The sequence below is a fragment of the Centruroides vittatus genome, unplaced genomic scaffold (assembly GCF_030686945.1).
Source record: "Centruroides vittatus isolate TY-2023 unplaced genomic scaffold, ASM3068694v2 contig_1408, whole genome shotgun sequence".
Lineage (NCBI taxonomy): Eukaryota > Metazoa > Arthropoda > Arachnida > Scorpiones > Buthidae > Centruroides > Centruroides vittatus.
The window spans coordinates 1,371,604-1,399,412 of NW_027120884.1; the positions used below are offsets into that span (position 1 = coordinate 1,371,604).

Genomic DNA, 27,809 nt, shown 5'->3' on the forward strand with positions numbered 1-27,809 from the left:
ATGAAACAAGTAATGTTAATGACTGAATTCAAATTAGACAAAGAAATAATGATATTGAATTCTAATTGAGGTTAATTGTGACTCTGACTGCTGCTAAAACATTATGTGCCTGGATATTCTTAGATTTCAGATCCCTGCCTTTTGAAGCCACCTCATCACATATTGACACCACAAAAGAAGTACAGTTATTATTACAACAGTGAAATTTTCAAGTTTATACTCAAACATTATGTAGAAGTGTTGCAACAATAGCATAATATCTCTGTTAAGACTCAGAACTTTTCAGTCATCTTTTGAGAACATTATATAACTTAATTGCATATCTATCCTAGCAATTAATGTCTATTGTCAGGATAACAAAAGTGTTTATCATTAATAAACACTATTACTTACATTATTAACACTATTACTTACATTAATGTGTTAGTGTTTGTTAGTGAATTTGTAATTAGTTATATGGAAATTATTATTGAATTAAATAGAAAAAAAATAGAATAAAATTTTGTTGGTATCTGCTATCATTTCTGACTTGTAATTTACAATTAAACTTTAATTACCCAAAAGCAAATGTTACATTACATTGAAGAATCTCCCACATAGGAATTATATAGTAATGAAATCTACATACAAATTTGAGAGTTTGAAAGTCATGATTTTATAACAACAATGTTACATGTGAAATTTTACATTTAGTACTTCACAGATACTGAAGGGCTTTCTATGTAATATTTATTGGGTTGTTTGGAAAGTAATTTCGTTTTTCCCATAGAAAAATAAATGCAATATTCTTATAATAAATAAATATTTTATTGAATTATATATTGACCATTTTGGTCAAATACCTGTTGCCATCTTTCTGGTAGTAGCATGATTTCACATTCATAAAAGTTTTGATCATTGTTTACAAAAAACTGATCCAAGTGATTTTTGACATTTTCATTTCAAGTAAATGTCTTACAGTTAAAAAAAATTTGTATAGATGGGAACAAGTAATAATCTGAGTGTGCCCGATCTGGCGAATATGGTTGATGTGATAACACATCCCATCTAAGCTATAACAGTTTCTGACGAGTTACCAAACTTGTGTGAAATTTGGCATTATCATGATAAAACACTACACTTTGTTTGTTGATCAATTCTGGCCTTTTCTGTTTGATGATATTATTCAATTTGTTTACTCGATGGCAGTACACTTTCGAATCAATTGTTAAATTGTCTGGTAAAAGCTCAAAAAAAAATTTCTTTAAAATCCAACCATAGAGAGCATCTCTTGTTAATAACATGTGGAACCCATATATTGAGCTTTGAAACGAAACCAATTTGTTTTAAGTAATAATAAATGGTTCAATTTAACAGATTTAATCTCTTAGTGATTTCACGTGTTGTTATATGGTAGATTGCTTCAATCAGTACCTTTATTTTGTTTTCATTGGCTTCAAATGGCCATCCAGAATGTGGTGTATTTTCGATATTAAAATAGCCAGAACGCAATTTTGTAAACCAGTTTTGCACTGTCTTTCTCTCAACACATCTTCAAACATGTACCACAATTTTTTTCTTGTTTGAACAGAATTTTGATTTTTTAGTTATAAAAAAGCAAAATATGCAGAAAATGATGCTTTCAATTTTCCATATTTGATGGGACACCGGAAAAAAACAATTGTACAGAATCAAACAAAATTTTTTACAAATAAACCTTAAAATGTCAGCTGTCGAAGTATATAATGAAAATGGTTTAAAATAAAAATGGTTGGCTGGTAAAAATACATCTAATTCCTCTAGTAATAAAAAAACGAAATTACTTTCCGAACAACCCAATATTAGGTGTTTATTGGCACTTTACAAGGATGTTATTTGAGAGGATATTATATCTATGAGGGCAGTTTTCTTTCAATTTCTGATGGTCCATAAAACAAAGACAAATGAAAATAACAAAATGAATTTATTACCAAAAGTTAGGTACAAACATGGTTACTTTTCGACATGATCACTGTGAAGATTGAGGCATTTGTCTATCTGTGGACAAGCTTTGAAATCCCTCTTTGTAGAACGTTGCTGCCAATGACTTGAGATGGCCTTAACGACTTTGTTAAGATCATCATTAGTCTCAAACTTCTGCCCTCCTAGCTATGTTTTCACTTCAGGAAAGAGGTGGAGGTCTTCACACATTAAAAAGTTCCAAGCTGGGTGGAAGTCTTCACCATCTTTAAACACCCAGAGTATAGCCCCGATTTAGCACCGAACGATTTCCACCTTTTTCCTGAACTGAAAACTTGGCTGGGAGGGCATAAGTTTGAGACTAATGAAGACCTTCAAAACAACATTAGGGCCCATCTCAAGTCATTGGCAGCAACATTCTAACTTTTGATAATAAATTCATTTTGATATTTACATTTGTCTTCCTTTTATGGACAATTGGAGATTGAAAAAGAAACAGCCTTTATATATTAATGTTTGACTTGTTCTGACTGAGTTACCAATTAATTTTTTGATTTGATTATTTAATTTTTTATTGTATAAACATTTTTTGTAATGAGTTATAAAGAATTATATTTTAAAAATACTTCATATTAAATAAAAAATTTAAAAGCTAATAATTTATTCTATTAAAAATCAATAATTACAATAATTCTGTATATATCTGTTGACATATAGATATAAAAAAGTATTTAATGATTGAAAAAATTTCCTTAATTTTATTAATTCTTATGAATTATTTATCACTAAATTATTTTATTCTGAATGATAATTTTAATTTTTTTACAGAAAGAACAAGAAACTTTATCAAATGAAGTTTTACGATTAGTTGAAGAAAATAAAAAGTAAGATCAATATACATTTTATGAGTGAAAAGTTTATTAGTAATCTACAATAAAAAATAACAATGTAATTGTTTTTAAAAACATCTTTTTTTTCAATTTTAATCATTTCTAAATGTTAATATTTATGTATAATTGTTCATATTCTATATTTGAGGCAGAGCATTAGCAAAGCCTCTTCTATGTTGCTTATAGAATTGTGTTCATTCTCAAAATCCATTTGATCAATTTCGATTAAACTTTGCCATTTTCCATTAATTGTGATGAGGAATTCAAAAATGTAATGAGGGTCCATTTAAATGTAAAAATAGGAGTCCATGACTTTGTTTTTAATACAGAGGTATTAATTACACAATTGTACAGAATCAAACAAAATTTTGATTCTGTAGTACTTCACAGATGCTGAAGGGCTTTCTATGTAATTGTGAGGTTCACCGAGGGTAGGAGATGGAATATGATTCCTATCTTCTCTACCTCTTAACGGCACAAGACCTTGAGGTCCGACCTCGGTTGTCGAAAGGATGATTAAGGCTCGAGCGGTCAATGATTAGTTACGGATTTGGGATCGTAAGATCCGGTTTACGTCAGGAACTGACACCAATCTATCAAACTTCTCGCGGATAGATACGCGTTTTTCGGAAGCATAAGATGCCGATGATGAGGGTAATGGAGGAAGAAACGCACACTCTTCTAATATTAAACAAAATACCCGTTTATTTTGTGATTAATAGGGAATACATCAATTAACATATTTGGAAGTATTTATATCATCGAATCGAATTATTAAACCGCGTCTCGAGTGATCGGAGAGAGAGAGTTTACAAAACATCGCGAGTAGGATAAATACCTTAGTGATCCTGAGATTTGCACAAAGTCCGAGGAACGAGAGTTCGCTTGAAAATAAGAGTCAATGGACTGTAGATAGATGGAATGGACGGCTTCAACGGCGGGAGATGATAATCCACGGCACACACACACTTGACAGTTGTCGAAACTCTTTCTCTCTCTCTCCTCTCTGCGTTCGTTTTTCCTTTTATTTCGGGATCTTGGGTTCGAGATTTTGTGAAGTACGTCAAGGGTGGAAGTCCCTTTTGACCAATGGTGAATTACATGATATAATTATTTTTCAACAGTTAACTCATCTTCTACAAGGAAGTATTACCGTGGGAACGATAGTTTATGATTAATTTTTACGAGAAAATTTGTCGGTGTTTTTCCGTTTTTTTGTTTCTGTGTTTGATTTAACCCTAACTGTCGAAAAGCGGTTGGCAAATAAAATAAAAATTTTAATCGAATCTCGTTATTCTTATATTCGAACCTTCACATAATATTTATTGGGTTGTTCGGAAAGTAATTTCGTTTTTCCCATAGAAAAATAAACAGAGCATGGACAGTTCACACAGGACCCATGAACTGTCCATGCTCTGTGATGTGATTGAGTGTGCTTAATTGAATTTGGGCTTAGAACTTAAAAATAAAATCAGCATTGTGTGTATCTAATGGAAAATAGACATGAAAAATGAACAAAATACAAGAAAAATGCAATCAGTAGTGATTGCTTTGTTCTTAGATTGCATCTCTGTCTTGGCAAGTGCAAGGATTGTGTTGCCCATAGCCAGCAGTTATAAGGATTGCCTCTTCTGTGCCTAACAGGCACAGGGATTGTTATGTTCTTTCTGGTTTTGCCTCAGTTCTATTGCAATATGACAAAGTCACACAATGCCTAGTATAAAATATGATTTTTCTGTTATTATTAAGATAAATATTAATTTTTTATTTATTAATCACAATAGATTATCTAAAGAATTGAGTGAAGCAAATGTAAATAAATCTACAGCTGATGAAAATAATGTTCACAACCTACAAGAGCAATTAAGAACTATAACTGAGGTATATTTATATTATATTAATTTAATGTTTTGTTATTAATATTTCTCAGATTTTATCATTTAAAATATTCATTAGATTAGTAAAGTACTCTCCTATATAAAAGTTTATTTGGGAAGTTTATATGTTCATTGCTCTTAATGTTGATACAAGCAATGGCTTAGATATTTTTCTCATATTAACATTAGGTAACATATCTTGTAATACTATGATATCCATTTGTTTACTTTTTTCATTCCAAAGAGATCTGTATGAACAATGTGTGATCTAAATAAGATGATATTGGGTGATCAAATGAACTTACTGACCAGAAGTAGAGTGAAAAATGACATGAACCAGCTATGCTTGATATTTTGTTATGCTTTGTGAGAAACATTTAAATTTTGACTGAAGGATGATGTCTGAAGCTCTAAAAAAATAAAAATTTTACAAATAACTAAAGTAAAAATTTGATTATTTTTTCATACTGTATGAACAGAGATCCATATGATTAAAACATTTTTGTCCAAGAAATTGAATTAAGATTTTGTAGACACAGACATGAAGACAGCCATACTAAATTTTAGCAAACTTAATGAAAATTGACAAACATTTTCAACCTCATAATTAATTCAGCTTATTCAAGATTTCTGATTTGAAGCAGGTCTGTTAAAATGAGGTTAAAAACCTTTGTCAATTTTTATTAAACATTTGCTGAAAGTTATTATGTTTGTCTTTGATATCCTAAATATATATTTCCAGTTTTTCAGCTGTTTTTTTTTTTATGCATTCACTTCTAAGTGTTACTGAATGTCCGAAATTTTTTCTTGGATAACTTTTTGTTTATAACACTTTTTGTTTTTTACAAATGGCAGTCCATGGGTCACACAGGACCCATGAACTGCCATTTGTAAAAAGTTTGTAAACATAAATCTGTTATATGCACAGGTAAATTTAGGATATTTTCACATAAACCATTTTAGTTTAAATTCAGTTTTTTTTTATTATGAAAGTTTTCAGTATTTTTTTAGTATAAGTCATTTTCATTTATTACAATATTTAATGTAAATAACAGGAATAAGCTAACATGACATTGAGGATCAGTAATGTGACTAGTCTGTCAGGTGATGGCAACTTATTGCATAGCAGCAAATCTGAGTTGTAATGTTACCAAACTATTCACTCTGCTTCTTGGGAGTAAACTTTTTATTTGGCCCTACAGGAAATTCAATCAAACTTACTTGGAAGTTAATAATTTGAATTTGTCTTTCCAAATAGTTAACAGTGCAATTCACTTGAAACTTTTTAATGAAAGACTTGTAAAAAGCAAAAGTATAATGTTTGTGATATTTAATTTTCAACAGTATAGATCATAGTAGTATTAGATCTTATAAATATAGTTAACATATCAAATCCATTTATGAATGGCAGAACATTTGTCAAAGATCAAATCCGTTTGCAATGCATATTAATGTTTGTATTATATTATATATATATATATACATTTCATAATTGTTATCAAAACTTTTTTCATTTAATAGGCAAGAGATTCTGCAGTTCAAATGTGGCAAAATGCTGTTCAAGAAATTACACGACTTCAGCACATTGTTCAGGTAAATAAGGAATTTCTTTTCATAATGTGAATTTCCTTTAATAGAAATTAATACAAATAGGAATATGAGACTTACTTTACTGTTAAATGATAATGATAAAAATTAATTTCTTTCAATTTCAACTAAAGGAAAATCCAATGCAGAGTGAAATTTTAGAAGAAAAAGTTTCACAGGTAACTTTTAATTTGTAAATAATTATATATGTAATTGAAGAATAAAATTTATCCATCTTTCATCTTTTTTTTTTATTGTAAGCAATCAATTTTTCTCAAATATTTTTCAGTTTTGTTTTCGAAAATCTTTAACATGTGTTTTTAGTAGAATCTTGAATTTATTATTAATGATTGCTAGATTAAAAAGTATTAAATAATATAAAAAACTAAATGAATAAAATTATAATTAATGCTGTTAATTTTTGTAAAATTAATTATGTGTATATTAAATTAAATTTAAATGATAGAAATGACTGTTGTTATTACTGATATATTAGATACAAGAAGATTATGCCCATGCAATTAGTTCATTACAGTCTGAACTATTAGAAGCAAAATCTGAATTGAGGTAATCAATATTATTGATAAATAAATAAATTTAGAAATTTTTAATGTGTCTATTAGTTTTTTTATTATTATTGGAAATTACAAGGCAATTTTAAAAAGTGCCATCTAATTTCACAGCTTACATTTAGAAAAATTAAAAATAAAACAATTTTGAACAGACAAAATCTAAATGTCAGTTAATCTTTGCAGAGATAAAAATCTGTAATAAGTAACTTATATTTCTAATTTTATAAGTGGATATATTAATTATATGATATTAATCACACTTTATGAATCTTCCTATTATGTTTTGAGAATTTTAAATTGTTTTGTAGTTGTTAGTAATTCATTCAATAATAATATGTCAACAACCATTAAAATTGACAAAGCTTAAAGGTCAGCATAGACAAATGACATCAAATACTTCATGATGTATTGCTGCAAATTAGAAATGAACATTACATTGTATATACAAAGTCTTCATGACTTATTTTTAAATATTATGACTAGTAACTATTCTGTGCTTAGTATAATATGGTACTTAGCATATTATGAAAGCGTATATTAATATAGAATATTTCTATAATAATTACATAACATGTACTGTATACTTTTTATTTATTTTATCATAAGTAAATCAAAAGGTAGCAAATGATCTTCAACAAAAATCAGATAATGCACAAATAAAAATATCTGATCTGATTTAGCCCATATAGTATAAGGCAAAAAATTCTTAATACCAGCATTAAATGCTAGGATCAGTTTTAATATGAATGCAACTAAATATAATAATTCAAAAATTTAACCTGATATAAAAGAATATATCTTATTCAAGCATTTTGCATATTTAAGTTATGAATTTACAATTCTTTTTCATATTTGTAAAGATAAAATTTGCTTAATTTTTTAAGCTAAATCACTTGTCAAAATTATTGAGCTACTTTGGACAATGTTAATGATCACTTAATTGCAGAAGTGAACAAAAACAAAAATAATGAAATAATGAATAAAGAAAAATTAAATGATTTTTAATGCTTTTATCTTAAACCATTTCTATGACAATTTGTGTTGTTGACCATTAAATTATGCTAGTGGATAGTATTATAAAACAGAATTTAAATTTGAATAGAATGGACATTCAATAAACACTGTGGTTTAAACATTAGAACAAATTAGATATATATATCTAGCCTTATAACAAATAGGGTTGATGTCAGGAAGGGCATCCGGCTGTAAAACCTATGCCAAAACTACATGGAATGTCTGCTCAAGTAAGTTATAACTGTGTTAGGACATCACCCGAAGCAATGTGCAGTCATGTTGCTCAAAAACTATGTCAAATGAGCTGAGGCTACTGAATCAAGGACAGGTTTGGATAAAGAAATTAAACCAGAAAGAGAAGAGGAAGAAGACAAGTATAAGAATATAACATCAAAATCTAAACATCGGAACATTGAATGGGAAGAGTAGAGAGTTGGTTGATCATCAGATCAACCAACAGATGCAAAGAAGGATAATGAACATTTTGTGCCTGCAAGAGACATGATGGAAAGGAAATAAAGCTAAAGAACTTGGTGAAGGATACAAACTGTTTGTGAGTGGAGCAAATAAGGGAGGGAGGAATGGAGTTGATATTGTAATTGATAAAGTTCTAAAAGACAGTGTCTGTGAGGTTAAATGAAGGTGTGATAGAATTATGAGTGTTAAGTTGGACGTTGGTGAAATTTTTATTATGATTGTGTGTGTGTGTGTATGTGTGTGTGTGCACTCCTCAGCCAGGTAGTGGAGAAGAAAAGACAAATTTTTGGACAGATCTTGACCAAGTTATAAGGTGTGTTCCTATGAATGAGAGATTAATCTGTGGGGCTGATTTAAATGATCATGTTGGAAAGAGGAAGAATGCGGAAAGAAGAGATCCATGGAGTATGCTGTTTGCAGGATGATATTGTGCTGTGTGAACTTTCCCAAATCAAGATTGAGAAGAAACTGGAAGATTGGAGGAAAGTTTTGGAAGAAAGGGGAATGAAGATTAGCAGAACTAAAACAGCTTATATGACTCTGAATGGTAGAGACAAGTGTAATATTAAAATCCAAAACATGCCGCTCCCTTTGGTTCTGAGTTTTAAATATCTTGGGACATTTGTTGAAATGGGAGGATTGAAATTGGAGGTGCAGCATAGAATTCAATGTGGATGGATGAACTGGAAGCTGAGCGGTGTGTTATGCGACAAGAAAGTTAGCTGCAATCTGAAAGGAAAATTGTATAAATCAGTTGTTAGACCTGCAATCTTATATGGAGCGGAGACATGGGCAATAACAAGAGCCCAAGAAAGAAAGATGGAGGTGTCTGAGATGAGAATGTTGAGATGGATGTGTGGAGTGTCAAGGAATGATAGAACAAGGAATGATTTTATAGTTTCTGTTAAGGTGGGCCCCTTGAGCAAAAAGATGCAAAAAATGTAGGTGGAGATGGTTTAGTCACATAGAGCTAAGAAGCGGCAGTTATATTGGAAAGAAGATTGGAAAACTGGTAGTAAAAGGAAAGCGGAAAAGAGGAAGACCAAAGATGTATTGGAAAGTTAAGGTGGAAGAAGACTTGAACCAGAGGTGACTTAAGAGAGAAGAAGCCCTTGATAGGGAGAAATGGAAGAAACATATTAGAGAAGGAAACGCTGACCTCATATAAATGTGGGAAAAGGTAAGGATAAAGAAGAAAGAAGTAAGTGGATAGTATTATATGATTTCTTGCATTTTTCTAGTGTGAGATAGGGATTTTACTCAATTTTGACAAAATTTTAATGTATGTCTCTAATGCAAACATTAAAATAACATTGTGAACTAAAAGGAATTGAATGTCATCCTTCTCGTCAACAACTGTCCAGAACTTGTAACAATCTTTTAAGAACGTCAACATTCACCCATATAAACAGGATCCATCTAACATTGCACGAACCAAAGATTACATTCTATGTCCAGTTTCACCGTCTTCTCATTGTCTCCCAGGAACACCTATGACCCAGCACATGCAAAATCAACCCTCGTCTTCAAAAAACACTGGATCACCTGATTGCTTTCCCATGCCAAACCTGAATATAAGGACGACACTCCCCCTTTGAGTTCAGCTCCTTTGGAGAATTTGTCTAGTGCATTTTAACGATCAACAGAGTCAGATACCCACTCGAAATCAAAGAAATTGGGAAAAGAAGTAGAATATTATTCAAGGAGTTGTAAACTCTCTCTTGGACTTGCAAATTAGTTGCAGAGGTTTAGATAGCCCAAATACCCTCTTGATTTGATGTATGTGACAGCTTAGACAATGTTGTATCTGCAATTGTAAAACTTTTTTTTTTCTTTTGTTGTTTATTTACTTTTTCATTAAATTTTTGATTTTTCCTTGTTAATGGTGTCTTATTATTCGTGTATCGCCAACGCTTTATTGACGACCTCTCTCACCCTCCCACTCGACCTGAGAAATTGATCCCGAAATGTGGGAACCAGAAAAGAAGAATAAGCCATCCACTGACTAAGTGAGCAGTTTTTACCAAACTGTTGCCGGGGGATGGGTAAAGGCTTTGGCATTACCCATGGCTACTCACACTAGCATGTGCATTTATGCAAATGTTTATCAATATTATTTTTAGTTTTTATTTTTAAGTTTTTAATATTTTGTTAATGATTTCAATTTATTCAAATAAATGTGAAAAATTATTTTAGTGTTTCAAGTAATAATTTTATTATTTATGAAATGTTTTTAATTTTCTAATTAATAAACTAATTATTAAATATTCTAGTCTTTTAATATATTAAATATCCATTAAATCAGGTTGTAATTTAGTATTTAGCTCTACATTAATAGGCATTGAAAATCCACTTTTCAGAAGTACATTGAATTTTTCTTATATAAGATTTTGTGTGTAATCTATTATTGTATTTTATTTCAGGGAAATAAAAGAACAATATAATCTAACAGTTCAAGAACTGAAAGAATGTAAAAAAACTTGCAACAATTTTCAACAGCAATTAAAATTAAAAGTATAGTAAATTACAATATTTTTTATAATAATATTTTATTTAATATTAACAAAAATAATTGGAACTTTCTCTGAAATTCTGTTTTCTTAGAATGTTTTTTTTAAAACCTCATTAAAATAATTTTTAAATATAGTTTTATTCATTCTTTAAGAAATTAATATTTATTTTGTTTCAGTTGTACCTGAGATGTATTATATAAAATATATTTCTGTTCTCTTTCAATCATTACATATAAATAGTTCATTTTAAATAAACTATTTATAGACAACAGTTTAATTAAGGAAAAACTCTAGCTTAATGTATACTTTGAAATTAATTATATTGTATCACTTCATCAAGGATTGTCTTGAATGTTTTCTATTCAATAGTTACATTTTTATTTTTTGTAGACTGAAGCTTATTTAAATATTGTATTTTAGACATCAGAAATTACATAATCATGTTACATAGTATATTAGCATTTGCAAATATTAAATGACAGTTGACGATTTCTGATCTTATTTAGTTAATATTCAGAGAAATGCATAAGAAAGATTATAAATAAAAGGACAACTTCAAATTTTTTTGATAAATTTTCATAAAATTATGCTTAAGTTGAGAAATGTTTCTTACATATGTTTTTAAATTTTAGATATTATATGAAAATATTTTTAAAATATTTTTTTATAATCTCAAATTAACTGTATATATTTGAAAAACAAATCTCATAAGTTTATGCCATAGATTAAATGCGTTTGATTTATTCTATAAAGTCAAAACACATTATCAATAATCTAGAAGAAATGTTATTACTTATTATTTTTCTGTGAATAATACTGTTTTGCTATTATTGGTATTCAAGCTGCCTGTGCTATTTAACAATGAAATCTAAATTCATCTAGCTTTATAATATGACTAGATTTCAGACCAATGAAATGTTTAAAAGTTGATAGAAATAATTTTAAAATAGACATATATAAATTTTTCTATATTATTTAAAGCCCATTTACTAATTAAAATCATTGTATAACTTCTAAATTAACTCTGGTTTAGCAAACAATCACACCATAAATAGCAATGTTTTATTAAAAAATTTGAATGTATTCAGTCTGTTTGATAGAGACCATTGTCAAGATATAGAACAGTTTAAAATGGAACATGAAAGGTTAACATTGAGTTTTGTTTTGAACTGCTCTATGTAAAAAGCATTTGAGTTGCTTGTTTGTTTGTGGAATAGAAAGAATTAAAAATAATTTTTTGAGGTCTTAAACAAAATATTTTTATTTAATTTATGTTATATTAAAGAACAAAGAGGAATAAGTAAACTAAAGATTACATATTAAGAAAAAAAAAAAAATAGAATTACAATCAAACATTTGTATAATGAATTGCCTCAGGAGAGGAATTTTTATATAGAAAATTCATTGAATAGTAAATGCACCAATAGTAAAATGAAAACACACTATATAAATAATAATGTTTTATTTTCTAAAAGAATATCCTTATATACTATGTAGTTTTTATTTAATACTCAAGCATTCATGTTTAAAGATAATGAACTTTATTGCACTAAACTCATTTTACACTATACAATACACTGTTTAACTGATAATAAAGTTATATGTTTGATGCTGGTACTGTAGATACTCTTTTTAATTGCCATCTGATGTGTGATAGTTGCAGAAACAAGTTAGCATCTTAACCAATTGAAATATTTTATCAATATGAAAAATAAGATTTTTTCATATTGATAAATATGAAAAAATCAAGTTTTCAAAATTTAATTATATAAAAATTAAATGTTGTTAAATGGGATTTTTTACATTTAAAAATAATGTTTAATAATTTTAATATTTCCTAAAAAAATTCAATGAAATGAAATTTGTAATAGATAATTTTATAATATAGATGTCGACTGTATATCCTATACCAGTGGTTCTTAACCTGGGGTGCGAGAGAAATTTCAAAAATTAAAAAAAAAAAAAAATAGCTAATGCATGTATGGAAATGGAATTTGAAAATTAGATTTAGAACAGTTCTGCTGTAAACAGTTAGAAGCTTATCCACAACTGACAAAAGCAGCACTAGAGACACTTTTACTATTTGCCACTGCCTACCATTGTGAAATGGGATTTTTAGCACTTTTGCACATCAAAACAAAAGCCAGAAATCGCTTAAATGCATCTGGTGACTTACGCATGGCTCTTTCAAAAAAAGAGCCTTGTTTTAATAGAATTATTATGGATAAACAACAACAACCTAGCCATTAAAATTTAAATATTGCTTTTTATGTTGTATAGTAATATATATTGTAAATAAACATGGCATTTGTTTATGCAATAAATGTTTTTTTCTTAAATAAAAAATATACACACATTTTTTAAGGGGGGTGCAAGAGCTTATTTTCAGATTCAAGGGAGTGCTGACCATTAAAAGTTTAAGAACCACTGTTCTATACATTCTAAAATATGATAATTAAAAATACATATTACAATAAAATGGAAAGTTTTGATTAATATCCTTCATTTATTCTAAAAAGAAAAAATTAAATATAAATATTTAAATTTTGTCTTTGATTGATTCAAAAATAACTAAAGATTAAATTTCAAATTAAGGTGAGGTTTGTATAATAATAAATTGAAAACATTATAGGAAAAAAATTTAATTATTTAAATATGAAAAAATTATTGTAATATTTTTACACAGTATATATGTAATTTATCACCATCTGCAGGAATCTACAGCTGATGAATCTCAGAAAAAATATCACAATTGTCAAACAAAACTATTAAACTTAGAAATGGAAAATAATGAGTTAAATAACAGGTAATAATTTATTTATTTTGTATATTTTTTATAATACTCAATATGATAAAAAATATTTTAAATCGTGTTGTTGTTCATTGTTTTAAGATTATTACTGTACCAGCAAAATGAAGAAAAATTAAATATGCAAATTAAAAACTTTGAAACTGAGATGACTAAATTACAAAAGCAAAAGTAAGTAATCTTTTATTGTCATTAATATCTGACATTATACATTAAGTACATGTATGTTTATTAACTTTCTATTGTTACATATGTTATAGACAAAGTGATTAATTGGACATTATGAATAAAGACCAAAAAGGGTGCACAGTCTGATAAATATTAATTAATTTATCAAATTGACTGATCATTATGAATACTGCTATCACCTAGTTGGGCAAAATGATGATAATAAGTTGAGGAGTGATCATCCGACATACGCTATCCAATCGTCACTCTGAGTTGCATGTGTGTATTGTGTTTAGTACAGAATTTTAAATTTGATTAAAAGAAACTCCACTTATTTCATTTAGAAATATTTATTTTTTTTGAATTATTTCAAAATACTATTAACTGATATTCTTCCAGTAACTTAGAAGTAACTTTCATTTTTGACTCTCTCACTTTTTGTATCATTGACAAATATGCTGATTTTGTAAAAATTTGATTGTTCTCACCTTTTTCTGCTATTAACTCGTTTAATCTGTTGTTGAAGTGATTATTCATATCACTTAATGATTCCTCCATGATCGTTACTTTTGTCAAAGAAGAAAGATTAACTACTGGTCACATAAATTTAAAATTCGGTATTAAATGCAATACGCATGCGCAACTCAGATGCAAGTTCTGATTGGCTAGTGTATGTCAGATGATCACTCCTCAACGTATTATCATCACTTTGCCCGACTAGATAATAGCAGTATTCATAATGACCAGTCTATTTGATAAATTATTGAAATTTATTACAATACCCAATTTTGTTGCTAGTTATTCATTATGCCCATATTATTCACTTTGTCCATAACATATATATATAGAGTCTTTTTAAATAATTTAAAATCAAATGACATCAGATTGGACTTTCCTTTTATTTCATATAATCTGTTAGAGTTACAAATGTAAATAAGTATTTGGGTTAAGTGACTGACAGTTTATCATAACAATATAAACAAAACTTTATATATAAAGTTTTTTTCTTGTATTCTTATATCTTTAGCCAGAATGTTTGTCAATTTCTTAATAATTATGTTTAATTTAATTCTAGAATCTTTGATCAAATATTAAATCTCTTCTAACTGATTTGTGATTAGTGAAACCTTGCTAGTGATTAGGACTTATGATTATTCCTTGATAATCATATTTTTGTGAGTTTGAAAATTCCACAAGATTATATTATTTAGTTTAAAACTATTTTTGTAACAATTTTAATATGCTGGATAATTCTAAAACATTTGAATTCTTTTCTCTTTCTAAAATAAATACTTTAAAACAAAAAGTAATAGTACAGAATATATATGTATAAATACAGAAAAACCCTATTTTGTGACCACTGGCAGTTCTGAGCAAAAGTGATCTTTATGAGTGGTTGTTATTTTTGAGAGTTTTTTAATTATATTAAATTATACACCATACTAATGATATTTTATTAATATCATTAGTATTAATATACTACTATTTTAATGGTAATATATTTACTTTTATTTACTTCTATTATTAGAAATGAAAAATTCACTAGTTTTTGCTTATTTTAAGCATTTTTTGTGATATAATTTCTTTATCAAATTCCTTCTCTACTTTGCATAAAAGAAACTCTTTTGTGCAAAGTGACTTTGTGTTTCATTCCAGAAAAATGTGGTCTTTTTGAGGGGTTTAACTGTAATTATATTTATTTATTTATTTAAAAAATTTTTCTATAGATAATGCATTAATAGACACGAAAGGATTTACCCAAGTTTATAATATAAATTGAGAAATCTGAAAAACATTTAAAAAATTTTTTGACTTCTAACATTTATACAATTAAATACCAGATGAAGTAAATTTTAAATGTTTTCAAGAATTTATTAAATCTATTTCTCATATTTCCAATTGGTTATATCACTGTATAAATTAATTTACTGTTAAGATTTAAATACTTTAATTAGAGACAGCTGCATTATAAAATAATTTCTATTTATTATTATCATTTTCAAAATTAAGTAAGATTTATCATTATTATTATTAATTTATTTCTTGAAGTGCAGAACTTTTAATCCAAGAATCAAAAGCTATTCAGCAAGCCAAAGAAAGCATTCGAGTAGCTGAAAACGCAGTTCTACAGAAAGAAGAAGCTCTATTTAGAGAACAGCAAGCCTTGAAAGAAGCTGAACGTTTACAAGCATCTATTAATCAGTTAGTTGAAAATGCTGCCCAAAGAACAAAATTAGAAGTATGTTTCTTCTTTGTGTTCATTCAATTAATTATTATTGGGCTTTTAATTTTTAAAACTACTTTTATAATTAAGTAATAAACAAAATATATTTTTAGGTTGATAGTATTAAGAAAAGGTGCAATGAAAATATCAAAAACTTAATGGAAGAAATATATAATCTTGAATTGGTGAGTAAATTCCTAATTCAATTAATTTCTAGTAATAAGTTTATACATATTGTACAAATATATATATAAATATTTAAATATATACATATATATAAATATACCTAATTTATAATATAAATATACCCAATTTTCCTACCATAAATATTTTTATGGTAGGAAAATTGTCATTAACATTTATTTTTGAAATTGCTTAAGACAATAATCATGAATTAAAATATTAAAATAGTTTTTTAAACTTAAAATAAACTTTTAAATTTAACAGAAATATGATACAACTGAAAAACCCCAGATTTTTTGATGTTCCACTAACATTTTTTATTTGTAAGGTGGGAGAATGAAACAAAGTATGAATATACATAGAATAGGACACTTTGATCTGGGAAAAGCAAAAACATTTTTACCAAAATCAGTTTGCCACAGAGTTTAACAAATTTCACCACTTCCTATATTATTGACCACAAATCCACCCAAATGATTGAGAGAAGTTTTTGAATAAGTTGATAAAATTTTGACTATTTTTAAGTGAAGCATCAAGAAATAATGCATATTTCCTCCTTTCATGTAGTAGTTGTGTCAATGTCATATTTTACTCTTGTGCATACCATCTTTTCCTTTGTTTTAATTTTTGGAAACAATTAAATAATTACCAATAAAAGGAAACAAAAAACTGAAATTAAGTACCAGGAAAGTCTGAGACATCACTAAAGGATATGAAAATGAAGGTATTGTGACAGACAGTTTTAGTAATTTTCTGTAATTTCTGCAATGTAATATCAGTAGATACAAATCATCAAAAATCTTGACTTGACCTGCATACTAAGAATTTGAAGCACCTATAAAATCAGGGGCCACCTTATGCCAAAACTTTATTGTGCCAGAAAATGAAATTTTTACAGGCATAACCTCTATTTCTTCAAACAGGCATACCTCTCCATAAGGAGCAGCATTCCACACTTAAACATTTATTCAAGAAATATGCATAAACTCTGATGAAAGCATGTTAAGGAAAAATTGTTTTTCTCCTTTATATACCTCCGTAATTGAATGAATTAGTACTATCATTGTTGACAATCTTGTATGTTTCTTCCTAGATTAAATGAGCAATTCATGGTGCATACATTTTAGTGTATCTTTTGATGGAAAGCCTGCTACTTCAGTGTTACTGAAAATGTACAGTTTGGAGTGAACATATAGTACTACACTTAGCCAAGCATTTTTTGATATATACAGTATCTTGTAGCCTACAGGCATAAGATATGATTCATTAAGAATTTGTTTAGCAAATTGAAGAATATCACTTACATACATTGCACATTGCATATGAATTACATCATAGATGTGAAAGCATTCAGGTTGAATATACTTATGCTAACTGTTTTGACATGGAAATGAGGAAGGTACAGCTGAAGTCATCTTTTCATCAGCAAAATTTACAAAGATATCATGATGCTATCAAGTAAATTTTTTGGAAATTTGGATTGGTTAAATTCTGAATCCATAACAAATGCCAAAAAACTTATTCAGAAAGAGGACACAATCTGTAAACTTTTCACTGTTCACACTTTCAAGTTTCTGACTAAAGACAAATAAAACACTTCAAGAAACACAATTTGACTAAACAAGAGCCATGGCTAATCCTGCAAGAAGTATAAAGTAGGCTGGAAGATGACTTTATCAAGCAAAAATTAAATAGTTCATTCAAAAATCCAGACTTAGAATATGTAGCAACAAATACATTGGACTTAGAGTTTGCTGTAAAAACAATGTACACTTCTTTGACTTCTTTGGCATTTATAGATGTTGACAAATCTTTCTCAACTTACAAAATCCACCAGCAAAGGAAATATTTTCAGGTATGCTAATTCAGAAAATAAAATGCCATTTTCTTGGGAAAGTTATGTTACTGGTGAAATTTTATTTATTTTATTTATTTATTTAGTATGAAGAAATCCTGTATATACAGGCATACAACATAATATTACAATTAACCAATTACAATTCCAACACAAAGCAAAGCAATGTTAATAATTCAGTGCAGAATAATAAGTCTATTAAAAAATACAGTAATAATCATATCCAAAAAAATACTATTTATTTGTTTATTTCACAAATTAGCAAATCATAAATACATATAAAATCAGAATCAATTTTTCACTATTTTAATGGAAAATGTCCATCATTCCATCCACCAAATTAGTCAATTTTTTCCACCAGGAAATCTGCAGTTTATTGATAGTGTAAATCACACTAATATGAGGATTTATTTTATAGGATAATAATGAAAAGCAGACACAGTATGATCGTGTTGTTCGAGAAAAACGAGCAGCAGAAGAAGAATTAGAATTATTACATAAAGAAGGTTTGCAGAGTAAACCACAAAACAGTTTACTGTTTGATGATCTTACTAAACGTCTTGCTAGTGCAGAACAGTCTCGAAATCAAGCTCAATTGAAAATTCAGTCTTTGGAGTCTGAAATAAAGAAAATGGAAACTTGGTAAAAAATCAGTTTATGTAAAATTTCATTGTTTTACTTTAGAGCAAATTTTTAGTTTTGTACTTTATAGTAATTTATTTATCAAAATGAAACTAATTTTATTAAGCTTTATTTCAGTGATAATTGTAATAGACTAATTCTATGATAATTTTTTGTAATGAATTCTGTTTATAAAGCATTAAGTATATGAAATATTTTTATTAATTACTTAGAATCAATTTATTATTACTTTTTATTTTATCATATATGGAATTTGTCTAAGATTTTAAAATAACACATTAAAATTAATTTTATTTAAAAAAAGAAATTGAAAAAGATAAGGCTCTTATAAAAATAATTAAAGAGTTTTTTATTTAAAATAATTATATGTGATATCAAGAAAGCATTTAGTATTTCAGTTACAAGAAAAGTAGTAATTATAGCCAAATAAATATTTTCAGGATATATTTTCACTTAATTAATTGTGTTTTTATGCAAAATTCATTCAAGTGAAACTAAGACTACAATAATTTGAGAACAAACTGTGATTAATCTGTTAAATATAATATTTACCAGATTACCAAATATAATACAGAGAATGTAGACACAATATTTGGTAATGGTAATAATGCTGTGTAAACAAACACAAGCAGACATTACCCAATACTTGTTCTAAACATTCATGTTGAACAATGACTAGGTATGAAAGTTTCAGTTGCAAAAATTATGTGACAATCAGAAATTATAGACAATTTCAATTATAAATTAAAAGAAATGTTAATTGCATTATAACTATGGATTCTTCATAGTTTCACTCCATCTGGTATGCTTACCAATATCCAAACAAATGGAATAACTATTCCTTGTTGTAAAGGTAGGATTATTATTGATATGAAATATATTTGTGAATAACAGCATCTGCAAAAGTTTTTTTTGAACTGAATTATCACTTAATTAAACCTTGGTCCACTAGATTTTATTTGAATCAATTTATTAAACTGTTACTAATGGAAATTTATTCTTCACCTTTATCAAATTCAGTCATCAGACAAAAATTATATATAAATTTACATCATAATGATATAGATATAGATTTGTCTTATAGTTATATTGCTATAAATAATGAAAGATATTATTATATATGACATATATATATATATCATATATAATGCTGGAGAAATAAGATATAAAATTTTATTATATGAATACATATATACTATTAAGGCAATTAAAGTTATATTAAAAGTTCAATTTTGTTTTGACTCTACTACATACATCTATTACATTTAAAAGTATAAATTATCTTTGGACATTCATTCTACTGTACAGATATAGAAGACATTTCAGACTCAAAATACTATTGAAATTATTGTCAAAGTTTGTTTTGATAATATTTTGAATTTTGAAATATTACATACTGCTGCTGAGAATGAAAATGATTTCTTTATAATTCAAAAACATTTTTTTAATGATAAAATATAAAATGAAACTATTAATTTTGAATTAGTATGAAATAGTCATATTAATTTTTTTATTTACCCCTAACAGATTTATTTAACAGTATTTTATAAATTAAAAGCTTGATAATTTAGCTGGTTAATTATTCTTGGAAGAATGGCATTATTAAGACTTGAATATAATGTTGTTTATTCAAGTGTTTATAAATTGATTTCTAAACAATTCTAATGAATAAATTGTTAAATTTATTATAGCCATCAACATGAAATGTCTTTATGCAGTAAAGAGAAATTAAGCCTGCATGAACGAGTTCAAGAATTGCAAGAAAAATTCAGTCAGATTTGCTTAGAGAAAGTAAAAGTAACTGATGAAATTGAACAAATGAAACAACAAATAAAAGATACTGAGAAAAATGGACTACTTTTAGAGAAAAATGCTGAGAAAGAGGTCAGTATACATTTTTATTTACTTCAATTTATATCATTTTAACATTAAAATATTAATAACTCAAATCATATTATTTATGGTAATGATTACAAAGGAGCATTAACTATCCTTAGGGTTTAAATAACTAGATTTCTTAAGGCTATGTTTTTTAAATAAAATTTATAATTATTTTATGCTGTTGTTTTATATATTTAAAGAAATAAATGAAATTAGCTTAGTAAAATTCTTTTGATCTGTGTATGAGGTTCAATACTATCTTGATAAAAAAGTTCAGTGAACAGAAAAACATCTTTCAAATAAATATTCTATCCAATTGAATGAGATTTATTCATTGGTAAATGTACTTTTTCTGGTTTTGAACTATGTACAGGTATACCTCGAGTTACATCGTTCCCGATTATACGTCGTTTGTCAAAAAAGTATATGGGAAAATAAAAATCAAGTTTAAGTCAGTTTATTTGACTTTAAATCCATCCGCCACAAACATTGAAGTTGTAATATCACTAGAAAAGTGTTGAAAGCACATAAAATCATATTAAAATATGTACATTTACAGTAAATGTTAATATAATCATCATAAATCCTAGAGAACAAAACATGAAAACATTGTGTTTCTGTGTTGTCGTCTTATTTAGCAGTCTTTAAGTGCTCATTATTGGCATTTAGTTATGACGTAAGTTGAAACTATGACTTACGTCATAACTACACAAGTAAATTCGACTTACGTCGTTTTTTGACTTACATTGCCTCTCCTGGAACCAATTACTGACGTAAGACGAGGTATACCTGTATTATTTTTCTGTAGATAATATTTCTAATCCAGTTAATTTATAGACTAGAATCAGGCTGTACATTACAGAATTTGACTTAAAAGTAATTAATCTGTCATATTATGCTAAGACTAATAATTAAAAATTAATTTTGAAATTTAATTAAATTAAATAATTCAGAAAATTCTAGAAGAAAAGAGTCAAAGAGGTAATAAAATCTTTGTAGACAGATACTCTTTGATAGCCAACAAATTTCTATGTGCAATAGTAAATGATTGAAATCTTTGTCATTTTTGTCACAAAGTTTTCAAAACAATCTATCATTGAGAGCATTGCTTCTGATCTTGTTAATTGCTGTAATTACATACTGTAGTGAACAATGAAGGCAATCACTAAGGTATTTCTGCAATCCTAATGTTGTCTGTGAATTACACAATGCACCGTGACTACATTTGGTACTACCTTTTTCAAATATGAAATCAACCTGCAGTATTTGTCCAACCATTGCCAGAACACCATTGGTAGCAAAGGACACGATATTATCCAGAGGAATACTTTTTTCTTTAAAATAGTATTCCAATACGTCAAATATAGATTTTCCTTTAGTATTCATTTCTAAATATTTTGCAAATAATAGTTCTTGACAAATTTTTTATATTTTATTAAGGGAACACATGTTTGGTAAAGTAGATTCATTGAGCTGTAAAGAAAACTTGGTAGTCTTCAAAAAATCATTGTTAGAGAATTCTCCATATCCTTGGACATTTTGTCAATTTGTCTCTGTACTGTATTATTGCTTAATGGGATTTTCTTAATATCATCAGACGGTGGCTTGTGCAGTACAGTACACAGAACCTCACTCACGGCTGGCAGTATCAATTCTTTTCCAATAGTCTGAAGTTTTCCTGATTTAGCAATAAGCAAGGAACTGTTGTAAGAGGCATGTAACCCATCATAGTCTGTTTTGATGCCACTGAGAACATACCAGCTAAAGTTGGACGTCTCGAATGTTGTTCTTTGAGCATTTGAAAGTAAGATAATTTTTTTCTTTTCTGTCAGAGTGTATTTTGGTCAAATATTTTTCTAATTGTGAAGGAGGCATTATTTGAGAGAACTCTCTGACAAATCAGGCACATTGGTAATGTCTTGTTTAAGGGTGCCTGAATAAAACTATATTTCAAATATTCAACATTATATTTTCTACATTTTTTTCTTTGAATCTGACATGGGTCTATCTGTAAAAATAAAAACAATAAAAAAAATCAGCTGTGACCACCACAGGACCAATCATCACCACATTAAATAAATTTATTATTATAATTTAATCTTTTAAATTTAAATTTATGTAAGTTGTTTTATGAATATTTTACAATAGAGAAAGTTTTTGTAAAAAATTCTTTAAATTTATTTAAATTATGTAAATTTAAATTTTAAAAGATAGTTTTAAATGACGTTACTAACTTAGGTTGGTAAAAAGAATAATAAACAAATAATAATAGTAAATATGTATGTACTTACCTCTGTGGCAAATAGTTATAACAAAAATATATTTTTAATAAGTAGTCCACATAAGTTATCTTTTGAATGTGATCTGTAGATACCGCACAGAAATTTTAGGTTCACACTTTCTCTGAAGGAACTTTGAAACAATCTTGTATGGATAAAAAGCCTCACATATTTATAGTAATGTTTAATGAACCTGTCAAAGCATGCATAGATTTGATATTCTCCACGTGTGTTAATCTTGTCATGACCTGTGCAAACTTGTAAATATAAGCTTGTTGATTGAGTCTGAACACACACACACTGTGGTGCTCCATGTGATGCGTTGCACATGCTGTGACTTATTCACATACTAGTCAAAAAGGTATTAGGAACAAAGCTATAATGTACCAATACCTACTTTTAATATGGACTGATCTTGCTTAAAGATATTTGGAACTATTTGTTGAAGCATGTGTTCAATTATTTTTAGTATTAATCAAACTTTTCAGAGTATTCTTACAAGTATTGCCCAAGGGAGTGACGGTTGGTCCTCAGTGCCCCCTAAATTTGCCTTGGACCAAAAAAGCCCCCTTAGATCTCTTCAATGCCCACTGGTAAGTGGTACGGACCTCGTTGGGAACCACTGGTGTACATAAAAAGAAATGTCACAAAACAATTGATATCTTCCACCCAAAAATAACACCAGTAACAAAAGATTAAAATATAAATAACAAAGAATAAAAATCAATGTACATGATAAAAAATATACATAAATAAAAACAAAACATTATATATTATAAAGTAACTGTTTACAAATGTGTTTAAAATGTAGAAAATCTTCAAGTAGAGATTGTTCTACACAGCCCATATTTTGAATAGACCGATAGAAAAATGATTTGAAAGAAATGGAAAGTCTAAAAGATGGGGTAAAAATAAAACAAGTTTGGTTATGAATAACTCATGGCAGAACGAATGGAACCATGGAAGTATTTGTAAAAAAGTAAACAGTCAATGTATTTGATATGTTCAGTAAAGCTGGGAATTCCCATTCTGGACCTAGCAACATTAGCATTAGGGGTAAAAGGAAGGTTAGAGAGTTTATTTAGAATAGAAATATTTATCTAATTTTTAAAATATTTTTTGTAAATTGGAAGAGGCTGCCATAGCCCATATTGACAGACAGTAATCGAATAGAGACTGAATATTGGCAAAATAAATGGATCATAAGACTGTCATAAGATTGCCAACCTCATGATGCTAGGATACTCCATTTCCCCCAATTCAAAAAGTTTGGTTATTTTTTGAACTGACTACATAAATTATTTTATTGATTGTTTGTGAAACAAAAAATATTTTAACAAAATAATGATAAATTTTATATTTAATTCTTTTTAACTAATATTTACTTTTATGTGGAACAATGCATTCTAGAATTGTTTTAAATAATTAAAGAAATGATGATAATTTTATTACAAATTGTAAACATCTGAAATTTTTAGCAAAGTTTGTTAAAAATGTTCATTATGAAATGTAATTTATACTTAACTGTATTTTAATATAGGAAAGGTGCTAAGTTACAAAATATATAAACACTTATTTGGCAATAAATTAAAAACAACATTGACCACTGTTAGTTGGTTGGAATTGAGAAAATTTAATACATGAGCTTTGGTAAGTGATAGACTATTTAGTTGGGTCACAAACATGCAATAATTTAAACAGTTCTCATGATTTATTTTTTCCAGTAAATTAAAAAAACATTATAATTATATTGCAGAGTTTTACAATCAGTGTGCCATGGCACACTGATATGTGTGCTGTTAATGCAGAGTCTTACAATCAGTGTGCCATGGCACAATGTCTCCAAGAGGAGGAAAAGCATATAGTTTATGATGGACATGTGAATATGATAAATGCATATTGACTCAAAAGGAACAATGATTTGCCTATTACATGTGAATATATATTTATTTAATATATTTCCCAGAATATGTGCATGCATTTACTTACAAACCTGTCTTTAGACAGTGAGCATCATATTTCACAGTATCTGTGTGCACTTACAATCATGGAGTTGAGATCCCCAATTGTAATTTTTATGCTAGACTTTGTGACACTTCATCTAAGATGATTTTTGGGTAGTTAAGAAATAAAATTGAAATAAGAAAATTGATTATAAACTAATTTCAAACATTTTTATATTATCACAAGTAAGAAAACAATAAATCAATATTTTTTTGATTTGTACTTTGTAACTTTATATTTTTTGTTTATTTTTTACTTGTAATGTGCCAGAGAATTCTGGGAAATGTTCAGATGTTTCATGCATGAGAAAAGGTTGTGGAGCACTGTGTTAATGTGTTATATGATGTGAATAGTTTAGATATTTTTCTAAATTGTAAATAGGTTTATTTTTTTGTGTAATGTGAATATATATTTATTAATATGATATTTATTTGTGCAGATTAAAACATTGAAGAAAAAACTGCAGCAACAAGAAGAAGAATGGCAATATCAGTTAAGAAGTTTAGAAGAAAGATTTCAAACATCAGCTTTTGAATTACAAAAATTATTGGATGCACAGAAAAAAATGAGTGATAAGTAAATAAATTTATTTAGTTTTTAAAACATAACTATATAGACAATAGCAAAAATAACAGTTATAATATATAACATATAAATAGTTTTTTTTATGTAAAATTGTTCTGACTAAACTTTACAATGGTCCATAAGCAGAACATCAAATAAAAATTAGAATCTAGTCTTGAATCTTGATTGTTAAACAATACAAACATTCAAAAAATTAAAAAAGATTGTAGCAACACTAATATGTAACTGATAAGCCTATAAAATGTCATATTATTTGTGAATATGTGTAATATTTATTTATCCTAACTGATCACTTTCAACAAATATCCAATAATTATAATTTGATAAATTGACAAAAATAATAGCCCATGCTCTTACATTTTGTTGATTTAAACATTATTACAAAAAAGAAAAAAAATATTTTATCTGTGCTGCTGTTTTGAGCCAAATAATTGTGTTAAAAGTTTTTGAAAACATGTTTGAAACTGAATTATTAGCTTTATGAATGATTTTCTGAAAATTCTGTTAATAGAAATTAGATACAACAAAACTGTATGATATCTTTATCTGTTTTGTTTACTTCTGGGTTGCTGTCTCTCAACTTCTTCTCTGTTTTATTGGTCTAAATCTCCATATAAAACCACTTGGGTGCACAAAGGTATATGGATCAGTTTGTCATGAAAATTTAATTCACTATTTTAGAAAAAGGCAATAGGTAGTATGGGTGAATTTTATAGTGAGTCTCTATTGGAAACAGACAAGAAATTTTTGGCAGTTTTTTAATTAAAATGAAAAATGTACTTATTCATTTTTACTTTCAACTTTTACGATGATGAGACTAAAAATTTTTAAGCTGTGAACATAACATCTGGAATGACACTACTCTCAAACACACTATTAATAATTACAATCATCTGGTGAGAAACATAAGTTTCATTTTAATGTCAGAAAGACAAAAAGATATGTTTTTATATTCAAAAATACACAAGTACAGCAATTAATCTATGGCACTTGATTATAAATATTGAAAATTATAAATAAAGCATACTTAGGAATAGAATTATCTAATATTAGATAAGAATAAATACTATAAACAGACAAAAGTTCAAATGAAGTATTAGAGATGGCCAGTAAAAGACTTTGTTTACTAAGAGTTCAAGTATAGATAAAAATGAGATTCCTAATTCATATTCACAAACATAACATAATATATGAGGCATTGATAAATATGAGATACATATTTTTTTGTAACATAACTACAAAACAGAAAAGAGTAAAGAAGCACTACTGATGCTTAAGATAGTATACTATTATTCTATCATACATAACTGTTATTAAAAGAATTTGAAATTCAAAATTAAATTTTACCACAGCTGTTCTGACAAATTTTCTTATAACAAAATGAACTATTCTAATTAAAACTTGGGTCATGTTGATGGCAATAAAGGGAAAGTATTTTAAATATATTCTCAAATAAAGATTAAGTATTTTATCAAACCAGTAAAAAAACTATTAGGGGTAGAAACTCATAATTTGTTCAATTTTACAAATATAGATATTTAAGACATCCATTTTAGCACAATCATACACTGGAGTACAGGATTATGCTAAAATCTTATAACTAAATACTTTTACAATTCAATATTTTATATTTATAATTTCCAGAAATGTTTTTCATAATTTATAATTATTAAAACAAATTTATATCTAAAACATTTTAAATTAGATGGAAAGCTGAAGCTAAAGGACTTGCAGATAAATTAGAAAAAGAGACAAAAGAGATGTATCTTGAAACACTTAATCTTCAGCAAACTAATGAGAAGCTATATTTAGAGTTAGAAAACTCACAGATACGAATTGCCCAGGTAAATTAAATATATAATATAATCTTAATTGTTTTTATAAATATGAATTAATTATTTAAATTAAGAAACATCAATGAAAAAGTTTCTTAAAATTAATAGTGTTTTTCTATATTTCATACATGTATTTTGATGATAGACTACAAAAAAACTTTTGATATTATACAATGATACTGTATAAATATAAATATAGATTTGATGGAATATGTCTTACAAATTTTCCATATTTCTTAAGTTAAAAAATTTCATAAGGCAAGTAACTTTTCAAATAAAATATTTTCTTGTTCACTAGCTCTTTTGTTACTTCTAAATAACAAAAATTGTTTATTGATATTTTAATTTTTATTTATGTGTAATGGACAAAGTTATGCAATTGTGCTGCTCTATTGTTAAGCTAGATTTCATTCACAACCTGTTAAGAAAATGAAGATAGAAAGGAATAAATAATAATCAATTATTATTCCCTAAAA

The 27,809-nt window shown here is 27.3% G+C and overlaps 1 protein-coding gene across 1 annotated transcript in view; it reads left to right on the plus strand.

Annotated features, from left to right (window-relative positions):
• Positions 1-27,809, plus strand: part of LOC136968178 (sodium channel and clathrin linker 1-like) — a 35,137-nt gene that overhangs the window by 5,697 nt on the left and 1,631 nt on the right. The window contains exons 4-17 of the mRNA XM_067262150.1: positions 2,767-2,822; positions 4,613-4,709; positions 6,227-6,298; positions 6,427-6,471; positions 6,789-6,859; positions 10,779-10,869; positions 13,583-13,674; positions 13,762-13,848; positions 15,895-16,084; positions 16,183-16,254; positions 18,526-18,749; positions 20,441-20,633; positions 25,353-25,489; positions 27,204-27,342. Of these exons, the coding sequence (XP_067118251.1) occupies positions 2,767-2,822; positions 4,613-4,709; positions 6,227-6,298; positions 6,427-6,471; positions 6,789-6,859; positions 10,779-10,869; positions 13,583-13,674; positions 13,762-13,848; positions 15,895-16,084; positions 16,183-16,254; positions 18,526-18,749; positions 20,441-20,633; positions 25,353-25,489; positions 27,204-27,342 (1,566 nt within the window). The remainder of the gene's footprint in view (positions 1-2,766; positions 2,823-4,612; positions 4,710-6,226; positions 6,299-6,426; positions 6,472-6,788; positions 6,860-10,778; positions 10,870-13,582; positions 13,675-13,761; positions 13,849-15,894; positions 16,085-16,182; positions 16,255-18,525; positions 18,750-20,440; positions 20,634-25,352; positions 25,490-27,203; positions 27,343-27,809) is intronic.